We start from the raw sequence: 15652 nt of genomic DNA on the forward strand, positions 1-15652 counted from the left end.
ATTATATATGTATATAGATTATTACTATTTAGAAATAAGTTCTTAAACTTATTTTTCTTAAAACGTAAAACAGTAAATAAAGCAAACAATTATCTCTTCTAGTTACAACCTTTGTACTTGGTTGCTGCTTGAAGTAGGTTGCTAAGCTTTTTAAAATTTTGTGTGTGGAGGATATGAAACAAAATAATTTTTTTAAAGTTTATATATATATATACAGTTGGATAACCAAAAAATCATAAATTACTATATCGATACCACAGAATTCCACTATAATTTATCAAGCGTAGTAACTAAGCTGTATTTGAGTCTTAAAAAATATGAAATTTTGAGCAGACTAAAGACACAACCTACCTTCTTGAAATCTTAGTTTAAAACAACAAGATGGCATCCTAACACATGAAAATGGCTGAGAAAGCCACTAGGGAGACATTCTGAGCTTTTGATTGGTTATTCACATCATATATTTAAGTAAGTGTATTTAAGGTACCGTTTCCAAAAATTGAAAGAGGTGAGCAGGGCCACTGTGTTTGATTCAGTGATGTCTCGGCAAATAGAAAAGATTTGAGGTTATTATTTTATATTTTAGTTTGTCAATATCCGTAACTTGAGTTCCTAATTTGTACGAAACTGTAGACGTAGTATTTTGATATCACAAACATCTGATTTGAACCAGTGCTGCATTCAACATACCACGTGAAACACAAAAATCGATGTTTAACAATGTTTTAAATTAAGAAATTAAATAATTTGAATTATATTCTACAGTTTGATACCCAACTTATTGACATAAATTCATGAAATAGTAATTCAGTAAAATTTTGAATGTAAGTCAACAAATGAGATGACATGGCCTTTGACCCATGCCCCATCTGGAGAGGGATAATACTATCTTTCGTATACTTTAGTAAGTAATGTTAAAATATTTCAATATAGATCTCATTAAGTGATGTCATTTCTCATAGTAAAGGTTGGTAATTTCTTTGTAACTTTGTTAGTCCTTGTAGTTATCATATGAATTTATTGAGTTTATTTATATATTGCATCAGCATCTTCATTTTACATACTGTATAGTTTGAAGCTCACACTTAATATTATCAGTTATAGAAATGTTACTGTTGTTTTTAATACATATGGTACATGTTATTTAGAGAGTATTGCACCCTTAGAGTTTTACATTTAATAAGGAACTATTTTTTTATGTATCATATACTGCAAACAACAGTGTATCACACAGCTTTCTGTTTTCTATGTCCTGTGTACAGGTACTTAACAGATCAATAAATTGCATATTCTTGGGGTTCTCGTGTCTTAATGATACAACATACTGTACGTGTACCTCTTGAAAAAGTAATCTACTCTATGTATTATTTCATGAATATAAATGAAAATCAGCAATACTTGGTAGTGAAAACAAACTTGATATGATATGCAACATTACAGCAATGTTAACATGGCATCATCAGGTGACCAAAATACAAGGAAATTGAAGAAAGAACACTGTAAAGTGTAGAAAACATAAAATCCAAAACTTTTTAAACCATCAATGGTGTTGAATAAATTGTTCATTCAAGTGTAGGTGTTTGGTGAACAGCAGCAGGGGTCCTACTGGCTTATAGTAGATGAGAGGTTGTAAGACAGTCACACATTATTGTTTTAAGTGAAAGTGTTGGTTGTTTTCATAACTTGATGTGCAAAGAACAATTTAAAGCTACTGATAAAATGGAGTGCCTGGATATTTGTTCAAGAAGGGTTTGTCCTTACACTTTGGAAAATTGGCCTAAAGCTGCTAATCAGCAGTCTTCTCTGATTATTTTCTTGATCCAGAGCATCCCAACGGGTTTCTTTTTGTTGGAAGTCTTGTCAGATTGCCCCCTCTCCTACTCCTTGTCCTTTTGTTCCTTTTTAATGCCCCACCTAATAGGGCTGGCCATTGTGAATCATGGAGGTACTTGGCTTTGGAGTTGACCATTGTCTCTGGTCTGGTTTGAATTCAGCTGTCCAATTTTTTTACACTTTTGGACTCCCTTAGTAGAAGATCATTAGGTCACACAGGTACTTTTTGTGTCTTTCTGCACTAAACCTCCTCTTTCTTCTTCTTCTGTTGTCTTTCCACCCCCTCAGGTTCTGTGCACATTTGGCATCTAAAGCAGGCAGTGTCTGCTGTATGAATTATGAATACTGTGTAAAAGGTTCTCAACCTCTCTCTGGGTTTTTGCTCCCATCTTTTTGTCACTCCCAAGAAGACTGATTTAGATAACCAAAGTTGATGTTTCAGACACCTTTCTTTACATCCTAAATTGCCACCCATTGCTATCTCCAGTTCGTCATTTTTAGTACGAGGCCCTTTTCTTTAGATTAGCTAAGATCCTATATGTTTTCAATTGGGTCGTGAGTGCATTTGAAGAAGGATGTATTCATTGGTTCTCTATTTACATTATTATATAAACAACTGGTTTCTTCTTGCTCTGTCCAAAGAAGCATCTACAGCTGCAAACTCCCCCTTCTCCTTCTAGAAACATCTCATTTGGGTTGGCTGATCAATTTCTCCATGTCTGTCTTGATCTCCACTCAGTATCTGATTCACTTGGAAGACTTTTTAAACTTGTTTGTAGAGTGGGCTCAGCCATCTTTTTTATGTCTTTGGGACATGGAGTTTCTGTCTATCAAAGATTTCAATACTCTTTCTCTTCCAGCAGGAGAAATTCTATCTTGTTTGGGAATTTTGGTTTTGCTCAAATCCTTTAGTCTTCTTAGCATACCCATATGCATCCCTTTTAGTGGTTCCTGGCATATCAATGGAATATGTCCAGAGATTCCTTGTCATCTCTTGCTTTTGTGGTGGCTTGATCAGTCCCACATACTGCTCAGGTTTGGGGGCAATTCTTTACACCTACACCATTTTCATGGTATGGCCTCCAGGAGAGTGGTCCCTTCATATCAATGCCCTCAGACTGTTGTGTCTTACATCAACTGGCATGGAGGCAACTGACCTATGAGCCTCTGTTCTCTGCCTTCTGGTTCTATATTTTCTTTTCTTGGGCCCACAATGACCTCGTTTGGTTGTCAACCCATCATTTCCCAGGAGCTTTGAACCTGGTAGTGAATTGACTGTCTTACTTGGACTGAATCTTTTCCATGAAGTGATCTTTCTATCCTCTAGTGTTTCAGTGGATTTGTCATCAGTTTAAAAGGCCTTTCATTGATGCCTTTGCAACTCCTCTCAACACCAAGTTTCCTCTTTTTCTGCACCAAACCTGAAATCTGCAATTTTGGCAGTATATACTCTAAGCCAAGATTAGACCAATCTCTTTCTTTCATCCTATCATCTTAATTGACTTCTTCCAACAGTTGTTTCTTATTTGCAACATCCCTTGCCAAGATCTTCTCATTGCTCCAATTTGACCAGCTCAATCATAATTGCCACTTCTGCATTTTTTGATGTTTGATATCCCTTTTATATCACCCTATTATTACAAGGTGTTATGCCTTCATCTTCATGTATGCGATTTGTCCAGTCTCTTGCATGATTAGCAGTTTTTATTCTTGCAGAGTAGCCTGTTTTCTTACTTGCTCTTGCCAGCAATCCACCCTTACACTTCATCAACAGAAACAAAAAGATGGTTAACTGCCACTAGTCCATTCACCATTCCCTTCCTACAGATCACTGTACTATTTTTATTATTATTATTATTCACATCCTTTTCTACCTAGCTATTTGAGAGAGGTATATCCACTTCTACAATTGCCAGTTATAGAGTGGCTTTCTTAATGTCCTCCCATCTTTTTCTTAGACATTTCCATTTTTCTTTCTCCTGCTTTTACATACCTCTTCTGGGCTGACCTCACTCTTCTTCTATGGCATATTTGGGCTGTTTGGTGTTATCTTTCTTGTACTTCTCACATACTTGACAATCACCATTGTCTTTTCCTGCCATGGGATTTCTCTTGTACTCTTATCACCTTCCACTTTGACTGGTTATGTTCATCAACCCATCTCACTTTTTTATTTTTAAATGGGAGAGGATGTCTGTTAACTTTATCAGATAATCTCCCATAAGATTCATCATCTCACAGCTTCTCTTGCTTCTCACTGTTAATATCCCTTGGATGAGATCTTGTAGAAGGGAATGTGGACAACCCCTGACATACTTGTATCCCATTACTTTACATCACATGGCAGTTCTGCCTACAGCTGGGTTTCATCTCCCTCCAGTTGCAATTCTACAGTCTTCCCAGAGACTAGTGAGATGAGATGTTGGTTATTTTATGATTATTTTTGTTTTACAACTCCCTCGATGTCAGTAATGTATATATCAATATATATATATATTGTAAAGACAATGGAACACACCAAATAGCTTGTGATGCTACACAGAGAATTTTGCTCTTTCTCAAAATCTGCATCAAGCTGGAGATAAAGTGTTAAGCCCATCTGCTCCTGCTCAATGGCCACTGTTGGGTTTTTTTGCTTGCCTGTTTTGGTAGTATACATATTTTCCCTTCCAGGCTGTATTTCACAAAAAAGGAAAATGACAGTACCAGGTGTGTGTCTACCTTCAAACCTGGCCAGTTCCTACTGTTAATATGCTCACTAACCCGTTGCACAGTATATCAGTGTGAGACCTCATAAAGATGTGATGATTCTTGTTTGATCCAAATATCTCTCCAGCATTCTCCCTATGCAAGTGACCCAGTCTCAAGCTGCTAGGGAGATTGATATGGGGAGTTACCCTTTGAGCAGATGTAATCCCACTGGTATAATACACCATTGATGGAAAGAATTGCTGGGGTGTTACCTGGAAATGTAGTACAGGCCACCATACTACACTATGAACTAAGCCATTTTTCTTTGTTAGGCCAGCCAGTTGGACTTTGTATTGTCCTTGGGATGCAGGTCTGAGATATATTCTCCCTGCACCTGATTATTCTGGTATGTAACTCATGTATTTATCCAGTACAGCATGGCTTGACAAATTGCCCTTGCCACACAATACATGCTTGCTCAACTGACTGCCTGGGAGATAATGGCTGTTGAGCAGTCTTGCATTTCACTCACCTGTGTGACACTTTATCACCATCCAAAAGATTTTTCTGATACTATTTTTCGCTCTACCACCTATATTACACAAAGAGATTGATGTGGTCTCCCACTGAGTGATACCCTGCTAGGCTACACACACCTCTCTGTTAATGGGTGACACACTCCTATCTGGTGCTATGTTTTCAGAAAAGAACTCATTTTGTAATTTCTTTCTCTACACCAACCTTTCCAAAATATTATCAATGTGGGATTCTAGCTCTTTTTTGTTCTGTAGAGAGGTTAGTAAATGTTTCTGAAGTTAACATTTTCCTTACCTGAAAATATTTCAGTTTGTTGCTCATCTCTCACACAACCTTCCACCCTTCCTCTCCACTTACAGTGTATTTATTTTGCCTGGACAAGAATGGACCTTTGTTGAAATACTAGTATTGTACTCATGGTGATTAATGCACATGGAGGATGTCACTCTCTTCTTGGTGATGAACTGTAGTCTAATGATTTACATCAAAGTTGGTGCAATAAACATTAACTCTCTCACTATGGGCTCAGTCACAGGGACCAAACTCGTAACCATTTTGTGCTAGTTATAGTTTTCATACTATAACTTTTAATACAGTATGCATATCTTCACAACATTTTGCAGGTTATCAGTAAACAATATGAGGCTTTCATACACAAAATATCAGATTTTTGTTATTAAGTTTTAAGAATTTTTAAGTTATGATTTGTGCTTGTGCATTTTTTTTAATGTTGACTATCCAACATGCAGAGTAATTTTGATTTTAGGATTAAAAGTACACTTTTATGCATCAGAAAATTGTCAAATTTCACATGCGAAACCTTATAACCTCCAGATAATTATCAGATGTTTTCTTTAAGAAAAAACTTTTTATTTTATCTATTGTATCTCTGTATGGGTTTGGTCAAGTTGAATGACCTCATAACCACCATTAAAAATTAGGAAATAGATATAAATTATGCTTTTTTTGTTCTAGAATGATTAAAAATTATAACACAAAACCACAAATGTTTGTTCTAAATATCTTAAATCTCATAACATTATACATCTATATATATTTATTATTTTTATTACATTGACCTTTCAGCCATGCCTGGCTAACATAGAAGTTGTAATGACGTGGCATACGTGCACTCATGTTACTATATCCAAGAATATAAAACTTGCCTTTACCAACTGTCTTGGCTGTGTTTTAGTGGACTAGTATTTTGTAAAATAGTTATATTTCAGTTATAATACATTATATATGTATATACATTATTACTATTTACAAATAAGTTCTTAAATTTCAGTTATTTTTCTTAAAACATAGAACAGTAAATAAAGAAATATAGAAAACAATTATCTCTTCTAGTTACAAACTTTGTACTCATTTAGTGCTTGCCATAGGTTGCTAAGCCTTATCAAATTTTGCACGTGGAGGATGTGAAACAAAATTAATTTTTCTTAGGTTTTATATATACATTTTGATATAACAAAAAAACATAAATTACTATATCAGTACCACAGAATTCCACTATAATTTATCAAGCTTTGTAACTAAGCTGTATATGGGTCTAAAAAGTATGAAATTTGAGCTCACTAAGATCTTACCTTACCACTTGAAATCTAGCATCAAAAGAATGAGTTTTGCCACCTAAATATTTTTAATATGTCTGACTAAAATTACAGAAGTTGCAATGATATGGTGCATGTATGTTACTGTATTCAATAGTATAAAACTGGCCTTTACAGAGTGACCTGTCTTGGCTTTGTTCTGGTGGACAAGTATTTTATAAAATACAGCCACATTTTGGTAATAAGACATTACATATATATATGTTTTTACTATTTACAAAAGTTCTTAACTTTAGTTATATTTCTTAAAACATAGAACAGTAACTAAAGAAATGTAAAAAACAATGATCTCTCCTACTTATGATTGTAAAGATGTTTGTACTCACTTGCTGTACCTTGCATGCAGAATTTTGCATGTGGAAGATGTAAAATAAAATGACTTTTGTAGGTTTTATATATGTATCTTTAAATAACAAAAAATTATAAATTACTTTATCAATATTGCAGAATTGCACCGTACTAACTAAACTGTATTTGGGTCTAAAAAGTATTGTTTTTTTGAACAACATTTTCACTTACTCCTTCCTTCCAAGATACAAGACAAAAGAAATAATCTTGGGAAATTCTCACTGTCACGAGGCTGAGAAAACTGCATGTGGGGAATTCTGAGTTTGTGATTGGTTATAAACACATGATAGAGTGAAGCAAGTTTATGAAAGAAAGTATTTCCAAAAATGAAAGGGGTGGGTAGGGCCACTATGTTTGATTTGTTAAATATAGTGATATCTCAGCAAATAGAAAAGATAGGAGGTTCTTAATTAATATACTAGCTTGTCAGTATCAGTAATTTGAGTTTCTAATTTGTAAGAAACCATAGACTTTGTATTTGGACATCACAAACATCTAATGTGAACCAAAGCTGCATTCACCATACCACATGACACACAAAAATCGATATTTATAGTTTTATTTTTTTATTTGCATTTAAATTAAGAAAGTAACTAATGTATAATACTAAAATTTGAATTATAATCTATAATTTGATACCAAACTTATTGACATACATTCATAAAATAGTAGTTCAATAAAATTTTGAATGCAAGTCTATGAACGTGATGATATGCCCTTTGTTCCCTGGCCATAGGAAAACACGTAGCAATAGGATTAATACATATAGGGGTGGAAGCTTTGTTCAAGGCTCATGATATGCTTAAAAATCTTCACAGCAGTTGTGTGAAGTAATAGCTCTTTGTTGTGCAGAGAGGTAATTATCTGAAGTAAATTTTCATACAAGCCAGGCATGTACATCATATGGTCTGTGGGCCGCATCCAATCTGCATGAGTTCTTAAAATATAACTGAATCTGGCCTACGAGCTATCCATGAACTCTTTTTCTTTCTTTCTGTAATTAATCCAGGAAAAAATAAAATTACAAGTGCCTATGAACTTATTAAATTCTGGAATTAAATTACTTTTAACAATAAAATGTAATGAGCTCATTTTCATTTGATTTATTTAATATTTTTCTTACTATGCGACAAGAGACATTACACATTCATCCAAGCTAGACGATATCTTTACCATGGGAACAAAGCTTGTAATAAAAGAGAAATTAATGATTGTCTGTACAGAAAACAATGTAATATAATATGTCATTAGATAGATGAAAATCTTGGCTTTTTATTGGTTATAAATAATATAATATTAAGTGTAAGAGAGAACTATTAACATATCCTAAAATAGAGGACTGGAAAGGTGGGTGTGGTCTGATTTTCTATTTGATGGCTCTGTAACCAAACAAGACTGAAGGTTAAGAAAATTATGCTTTGTTCGAGCAATGATGATATTATAGTGAATAATATATGTTAAATTTTGTTCTTATTGGAGGGGTGGTGAATAAATTATATACGAGGGGATGCCTAGAGAAAAAAATGTCATTTCTCACACTAGTGAAAATTCAGGATTTATTTGAATATTGCCTCATAAATTTAATAACTTGTATAATATTAAGATATGTATTATTAGCTATGAATGCATCTGATCCACCTACTGGTATGGTAAATGGTTTAAAACATTTTTCATAACTTTTATTATTTTAATAATACTCTCATTCACTGTATATTCTTCTGCTACTCTATTTCTATCCTTTTTATAGTTATAACAAATTTTGCAAAGGAAATCACAGTCTTTTTACATTTTACTTTTACTTGATACGGTGTGGCCTGCAAGTACATTTAAAAATTGCTATCTGTTCTGCCCCCTATAAAAAGTTCCACATTCCTGATGTAAGCAAATGTTAACTATAGCTCTGTCAAAATCACATTCTTACTTTGTTTCCTCCCACCACTCATTTCATTATTTTATTTATTTCATTCTTGTGTTACCTTATCTTTCATATTAACATTATTAGGTTGATTTTATTTAATATGGAGTTCCTTATATTCTTCTGACTTACACATACTTATTTTTCTTGCCTTATCTGTTTTATTGTATTTTCTCACTGTCTTTTTAGTGATTTACCTTTCAGCTGTTATGATCTTTGGCATTTTTGTAAAAGAAATGATTTATAAGTACTTTAAATCAGGAAGCTAAAGACTAGTCCATGTTTTCACAACAAATATGTATGTTAAAAATAATTCATATTCAATTAAAGTTTACATTTACAAAATTATTGAATACAAAATAGGCTTTACCTCTGAACTTCAGGATTTTCTTTGAGTGTTTTTGTTTTGTTTTTTCATAAAATGATTATTAAAATAGTTTTGAAAAAAGCATGGTATGTTTAGCTTATGAAAGAATGAAACTTTTACTACAGAGGTATTTCTCTATGTGATAGCAGTAAGGAAAATGTATTCAAGTGTTGAATATTTTGTAACTTCATATATAGATTAGATAAATGTTCCATGGGGAAGCAGCAATTAATATGAGATATTTACATATTTTTGCAGGCGTGTGTGGAAAATGATGGACAGTGAAAGCATCACTCAAGTTTCAGTTGTTACGAGGTTCTTCAGGAGGCTTTCTCAAGTAAATAGTTATGTTTGTTTTCTTTTTTAAGTGATCAAAATGATGTGTGTTGTGTATATATAGTAATTGTGTGTGTGTATATAGTATGTTGTGTGTGTATATATAAAAACATATAAGCAATACACATGCAAGAATCAGAAGTGATTGTATTTATTAACAGTATAATACACTAGTATTTTGTATGTAAGCCCTTTTCTTTAAACAGAGCATTACACCTTACATTCATGCTACTACTTAGTTTATCAATGTAGAATTGTGCAACATTGTTCCAAAAATCCTGTATTGCTAGTCACAATTCATCCAGGTTGTTTTGACCCTCTCTGTTTTTAGGTACAGACTAAAAAATGTTCATATTAGGAATTTGTGCTTGTCATGCAGTAGTTTTCAATGTTGCGTCAGCCCCCTCCCCTTTTTTTTTCTTTTTCTTTTTTGGTCAAGATATTGATTCACCACAGTTGCTGTTTGCTTAGGATTATTTCAATTTTTTGAAGGCCATGGATAGGCCTAAATAAAATGTTTTTAATTGTGTACCAGTTTAACATTAAATATTATTTATGATTTTCCTATCAGTAATGTTATTGCTTAAAATAACTTAAGGTAGAATTTTTTTCGTGATGTTTTAATTTTAAACTATTTCCAACTGTATAAGCAATAAGACATTAGTTGACTTCTAAAAGTTTGCCTGAGTTCAGTACTTCATCTTAATGAATGTTTATTTGAAGTATTATGAGGGTTCTTCTTTTTTGTATCTAAAAGTTGGATTATCTTTCTTACTTGTTCAGTCAATAGAATTGTCAATTAGGTGATTAGGCTTCTGACAAAGGTTACAGGGTTTTTATTTTTTGCCCATCTCAGGCATATTATGTTGATTATAGTTTCAGATACAATGGTGTTGTTAGCTGGTTGTTTAGCTTTAGTTTCATTTTTGGATTAACATGCCATTTTTTTCTTAGCATTCATTTCTAGTTCACTGAATTTATCATTTTGAAGTGTTCAGTGTTTGTAGAAATGTACTAAAATTACAATACAGACTACAAATAGTTGGTCTGTGTTAATATCTAGTTTCAAACCTGTTGTCCAGGTTGATTATTACTAGATCTAACAAAAAGTAATTTTGGTTCTCTTTCTTCAACTGTACACTTGATATTCCTGTGTTTAGAATTTAAATAGTCTTGGAATTTTTTGAAATGGGTCTGTTCTCTGAATTCAATAGAAGTGTCACCAATGTACCTCTTACAGACTGAAGGCTGAAATTCATATGGACAGGACTGAAACTAGTTTTGTGATGAAACAAAAATTAATTAGCTGAGATGAGAGCAAGTGGTGAGCCCATGGCCACACTGTAAATTTTGTCATGTCCTATTATTAATCCTTTCACATAGCGACTGTAACAAATGTTTCTCATTGTCATTCAAAATTGCTACATGTGACATATGGGAGTAAAATGAGTTGGAAAGTATTTATTGACATCCCACCTGATGTTGATACATGATTTCCCTCAATGTTTTCCACTCATCCCCTCAGTAACCAACAAGATATCTAGGCAATGTATGACAACTGCACACCAACAGTACCCACATCACTAGAGTGGCAAGTAGTAACCCTAATTACTATGTAAATATGCTTGATATGTTTGAATTAGATAGTGAGGGAAATATTTAAAGCAAGTCAAGTGGTGTTCAAATGCATGATGATGAAGAGGCAATGAGACAAGAGGATGCTAGCATTCCATCTAGTGATGATAGTCAAGATGATTAACCTGGACCTAGCAGAGAAAGATGTAAACAGTGTCGACAGTGGGAAACGTTTGTCTCGGTCACAGTGTGAGGGGGTGGGAACACTGGGAATATACGTCCCAGCTGCAGTGAATGAGTTAAACACAAACTGAATTTCTTTGGTAACAATTTGAAGTAGTTTCATGAATTGATTTTTTAATTAAGTCATTAACTTTAATGTCATCTGGTGAAATATTAATGTATAAAGACTATCAAAATTTTCCACTTGATAACATGAACCTTGGCTACCAGAATCAGGGAGCAAGCACAAAACTGCTGTTCCAACAACTCTGGAATTTACAACCATCTAAACAAAGACTGCAATTTAAAGCCAAATGTTGAATGCCTTTAAATAATAGACTAAGCAAAAAAATGAAAACTAAGGAAAAAGAAGCTCTGTTAACTCAAAAAATGAAACTGAAGCTAAATAACCAGCTAACAACACATCATCTTGAACTATAATCACTTGTCATGCTTGAGTTGGGCATGTATTTATCAAAATGACCAGCCTAGTTTTCTATATTTTGGGGTTCAATCTTGGTTAAGCTTTAATGTTTTTTATTTTTCATACTGTTTTTATGATATATTTTGTTGTGGAAAGTATGATTATTTTTTGAGTGACCACTTAAAACTATAGTTAACAAAATCAGTGGTGAAAGTTGTTCACTTTACATTACAATGTTTTTTCTAAAGTTTACATTATTATAAAAATTTTAATGTTTAAAAAATCTTTTAGAGTAACTTTAAACATTACACCTGAATAATCATATTCAAATGTAATTCCTATTTCTTGAGAAGAATAGTTATAAAGACACATTGGTTCATTTACTTTAAATATGAGGAGGATTGTAATGGGCAATGTATAAAATATATAACTGGACAAATATACAGTCAAACCTCGAAAAGAACAAGTTGAGTGAAATATAATAAAATTTTCTATATAGAGTGATATGTCCAAATAAATACAAATATTCTCTTAAAGCTCTTCTTTTTTTTTGTTCTAATATATTGTTTTATTTGTTCCATGTTTTTTATTTTAAAGTTTTATGCATTATTCTTCTGAAATTTTCTTAATTTCAGAATTCAAGTAAATGATTCTTTTATTGTTGTTACAGTTTGAAATTTAAGTTTGTGTTTTAATCCATAATAAATCTGTTGATTCTTTGCCAATCCATGAATAACTACTGTATTGTGAGATTAGCTTTTAAACATTGTTGGTTTCCATGTTACAGATATACCAGCAGCTCCTTGATACTTGGACACCATATTCAGCTGTTCGATGGATTGTAACAGTTCTTTTGCTTGCATTGTACATGTTACGAGTTTTACTGTTACAAGTAAGGAACATAAATCTTATTACTAATTATTACATGACAAATGTAAAAAAAGTGTAAGAAATGCTAAATTAATTTAGAAATATTGACAAAATTAAAAACAATGAATACATCACTACTTCTGTTATATTTTATATTTGTAGTTTATTTAGTAATGAAACAATAAGTGAACTTCCTCTACTCAATTTGTCTGCAATGTTATAAATTGAGGGTATAGAGAAGCTTTTTTTCAAGGCCTTCTCTCAAACAAATTGCCACCCTGGTGGCTCAGTAGTAAGTTTGAAGGCTTGTAATGCTAAATTTCAGGATTTTATCCCTGAAGTATAGTACAGCACACAGCCCATTGTGCAGCTCTGACCTTAACAACAAAAACAAACAAGCCCAAGCAAATTAAATTGAAAGAGTTAGTGGTGGAGGAATATCCTAAAAAACATTGTATACTATTGAGATATTTTTGTTTTTTAAGAGATAATCCTGTAAAAAGTAAAGCTGCCTGAAATAAACTTAGTGACATAAAATGATGTAAAATTAATAAAATTATTATTTAAAATTTCAAAAATACAAATCACATATAATTCTTCTCAGAATTACTTGGATTGCTTTTTGGATGGACATTATGAAACTCACTAGACTAAATACAAGATTGAAGTACACTACTTCAATAGCTCTGTATTCAAGTTCTGGGATTATTTGTTGATAATAATAGCAAACAAAAGTTGTTCAGAGAGAAAGAAAAATTAATTTGTTTCTTCTAGTTAATGAATAATATTTATGATATGGACAACAAATCTCATCATAGACCCTGTTAAGTTCATTTAATGCCCTACATCATTCTGTGGTATTGATCATTTTGGTTTAGTAATATGCAGGTATACTATAATGAATTCAGTTGCATATAGCTGCTTTAAACAAATGTGCACGTAATCCGTTTGTATGTTGGAGAAGAAATGTTGACTGTAATTCTGAATTTACTAAGTGTATCTACATGAAATTTGGGAACTTTAGTAAAATTTACAAGTCTGTTGTACACAAAAAAACAGATGGATTAGAAAATATTTGTACCCAAGATATGTCTGTGAATTGATAACATCAGGCTAACTCAGACTTTTGACAATTTAGAGTGGAAGATGTTGTTCATGTGAAGAATAAAAGTTCTTTTGTCCATTGTATGATTTGCATATTGCATAACCTCTAGAACCTCCAAAATGCATATCTACAGTTTTTTTTTTTCAGTGTACCTCTGTATTGTATCTAGTATTTAATCTGCCACAATCTTTCAGAAAATCAACAATATAGGGTAAAATGAATAGTTGGTGACCCTGACATCAAATACATAATACTGTGTAAAATAGCACTCTGTAAAATGTCATGGCCTGTGCACTTTAACCCCCACATGAGCTCATGGGATTAAAAGCACTAATTTTGAAGTGTTGTCCATAAAAGGATAGAAATTACAGGGTTTAGTGTTGGGTCTATATAGGATAGAGAAGAGCTGTCCATACAAACTGTCAAACATTAGTTGTTACAAACAACAAATAAATGAGTCCTGTTGTCACCAAGTTGCACAACATTGTGATGGCATTGGGTGACAGATTGTTACTGAGTATAACACACCTGCTGCCTCTCCTTTATTAAAAAGTAAGTACAATGCTTTGATAAAAGCATTTTGTAATTGTACCTCACACTTGTTATGGAAACGTATAACACATTAAACCACTAGTAGCAGATTAATGCAGACCTATACCTATCAACACAATCATTTGTTGACTCAGTTACACTCAGAAGGGAACAGTAATTCTTCTATCATAAACATCTCTCATTGTTACTTTACCCAGTTGAATGAAGTGTAATAGCCACAAATTCCCCATGTGTCTGCCTTAGAGATTTGAATGCCACTAACCTTTTAGCAGGTCCCACCTAAACTTGGGCTACTGCATAATAATGTTGTTATGCAGTAAAAGCCCTCCACAAATAGGAGAGAGACACACCTTCCCTATGCACTAGCTCCCTCTATGTTTTTGCACTCATTATCTTTTCTAGTCTTTGAATATATCAGATTTGTTTTGTTTTTTCTCAGTTTACCAAGAGTTACAGTCGATTAACCCTATGGCAACCTGGTGCTGTAATTTATAGCACGTAATGCTGCTCTTATCATATTTCGTTACAAAAATAAAACCAGTGTGGTGAAATTGTTTGAAATTTGAGAAGAACAGTCTTAAAATTATGTAGTTTCAGAAAATAAAATATTTGATTTTGATTTTTTCTACTTCTTTTAATAAAAATTCATTACTTAATGTAGTTATTTGTGCTTGGACTCTGGATAGTTCACCTGCAAAGTGATTTTCATGTTAAGTATAAAATATACTAATTTTTACCATACAGTTTCATATTTCCCTTGCATAATCTTTAGAACCTCTTAAATGAATATCAAAGTTTAAGGTAAATGTTTATATTTTATTTTCCATGTTCTCTACAATGTCACTAACTCCAGCTATTATCATCAACGTACAGTGCAATGAAATGTTTAAAATTAAGAAGAAATATATATATTCATTTCAACTCTTTGTTGATTCCTCTAATAACATTGTCTGTAATTGACATGCATAATTTCACATCTTTATTTTTTCACTTATAAGTTGTTTTTAATGTTTTATTTTCCTCTCCTGTTCTTTATCTTTGATTATTTATGTCAACACACATCAACAAATGCCCACAGGTGATGTTATGGTAACTTTGGCTGTTAGGTTTAGCCCCTCTGGCATAATATTTTTTGCACACTTTCAGCAATTCAGAGTATAATTTAAGAAATAATTAAACCTTTAAAATATGAATCTTAACATACAAAGTATACATAATTAACTAAAATATAAAAGTAAAACCTAAATTCCATCTAACTGTC

The 15652-nt window shown here is 32.6% G+C and overlaps 1 protein-coding gene across 5 annotated transcripts in view; it reads left to right on the plus strand.

Moving 5' to 3' along the window:
- LOC106463204 (protein RER1-like) overlaps window positions 1–15652 on the plus strand; it is a 35680-nt gene that overhangs the window by 5211 nt on the left and 14817 nt on the right. For 3 of the 5 annotated variants that reach the window (XM_013923199.2, XM_013923200.2, XM_022390649.1), the window contains exons 2-3: window positions 9566–9644; window positions 12652–12756. In XM_013923199.2, the coding sequence (XP_013778653.1) occupies window positions 9579–9644; window positions 12652–12756 (171 nt within the window). In that variant the 5' untranslated portion in view covers window positions 9566–9578. Of the gene's footprint in view, window positions 1–7220; window positions 7361–9565; window positions 9645–12651; window positions 12757–15652 lie in introns of those variants that run through there. The other 2 variants (XM_022390651.1, XM_022390652.1) reach the window with 2 other exon arrangements.

Source organism: Limulus polyphemus, unplaced genomic scaffold (genome assembly GCF_000517525.1).
Source record: "Limulus polyphemus unplaced genomic scaffold, Limulus_polyphemus-2.1.2 Scaffold1347, whole genome shotgun sequence".
Taxonomy (NCBI): Eukaryota; Metazoa; Arthropoda; class Merostomata; order Xiphosura; family Limulidae; genus Limulus; species Limulus polyphemus.